We start from the raw sequence: 1,323 nt of genomic DNA, 5'->3' as shown, positions 1-1,323 counted from the left end.
TTCTCTTTTTTCTTATATAATTCAATAATTTTATGATTTTTGATTCATCATAAAACCTCTTTTTTTCTTAATTTTTGCATCACTCTGATAAAAATTTGTTTTAGGTTCATGATTTATTAATATCTTTTTTATTTTAATAAAAATTATTTTTCTTTTATTTAAATAATGTTATATAAAACATAAAATTATCATAATAGTTGATTAGTTAATTTTTTTAAAACGTTCGATAATTAAACTAATTTCTTTATTAAAAGAAGAATATTCTGACACAAATTTCTTTTCTATCTCTGAAGATTGTTCAGTGACATTAACAGACTTTTCTTTCTTTAATTCATTTAAAAGATTAATAAGGTTTTGATTAAATGAGTTATTCTTTTTTATTAAGAAGAATGTAAATCCAATAGTTTCAATTGTGAGTAATAAATTTCTTCTTATAAGAAGATATTCTTCTTCTGTGAGATTATTAAATTGAGTGTTAATCCATTTACAGATTGATTCTAATAATTCATTTCCTTCTTTAACCTTTTCTTGAACAATACAATTCATTGTTTTAATAATCATTTGATTAAGGTCTCCTTCTATATTAAATTCTTTAAATTGATAAGGTTCTTTTGTTTTTTGTAATAGAACAAGAACTTGATTTAATGAATAAAGTTGTTGATATTGTTGATTATTTCTTTCAATATCATAAAATGGAGAAACTAGTTGAAGGTGGGGTAAAGAATAAAAAATTTCACAAAAATAAGCGTGTCTATCACAATTATCAATGAGTTCTGTTACTATGGGTTGATACATTTCAATGATTTTTTGAATTTTATTAATACATTTTTCTTGAATAAATTTATTATTTTCAAATGAATGAATGAGTGAGTCTTGAAGTTGTCTTAATACTTCAAATATATTTACTCCAGCTTTTGTACTTGACTTTTTTAATTCTTCTTCAAATTTAAATAAATCACTTAATTCTTCCCAATTCATAGAATCAATAGCTTGAGTTACATTATCTTTCATATAAATAGCATGGTCTTTATGAAAATTATAATACTTCTTTATTATTGATTCATATCTATCATTTATTCCTAATGAATAAAAAATTGGAAATATATGATATCCTAATGACTCTAATAATACATCTTTAATATCCATTCGTTGATGCATAATTTCTTCAACTGCTTCGTCTCTCATTCCAAGCATTAAATAACATTTTACTTGTAACATATGAAATTCATGTTCATCTTCATTTTTCTTTAATTCATCTTTACAAATTTTAATTGCTTTAAATAATGAATTTCTGTTATGTTCTCTTTGATAATTTGTATAAAT

At 21.8% G+C, this 1,323-nt stretch overlaps 1 protein-coding gene across 1 annotated transcript, besides 2 other annotated features; it reads right to left on the bottom strand.

Moving 5' to 3' along the window:
- Positions 1-111: 111 nt before the first annotated feature.
- Positions 112-220: a sequence feature (AT_rich).
- Positions 202-1,194, bottom strand: EDI_101250 (uncharacterized protein; the record flags this gene model as incomplete). Its single annotated transcript, XM_001740255.1, has 1 exon — positions 202-1,194. One exon carries the CDS (start codon positions 1,192-1,194, stop codon positions 202-204), a length of 993 nt encoding a protein of 330 aa, XP_001740307.1.
- Positions 803-851: a sequence feature (AT_rich).
- Positions 1,195-1,323: the final 129 nt, after the last annotated feature.

The sequence above is a fragment of the Entamoeba dispar genome, genomic scaffold (genome assembly GCF_000209125.1).
Source record: "Entamoeba dispar SAW760 scf_1105229462823 genomic scaffold, whole genome shotgun sequence".
NCBI lineage: Eukaryota > Evosea > Mastigamoebida > Endamoebidae > Entamoeba > Entamoeba dispar.
Note: the sequence above shows the minus strand (reverse complement) of the source record. Positions and strands in the feature narration are given on the sequence as shown.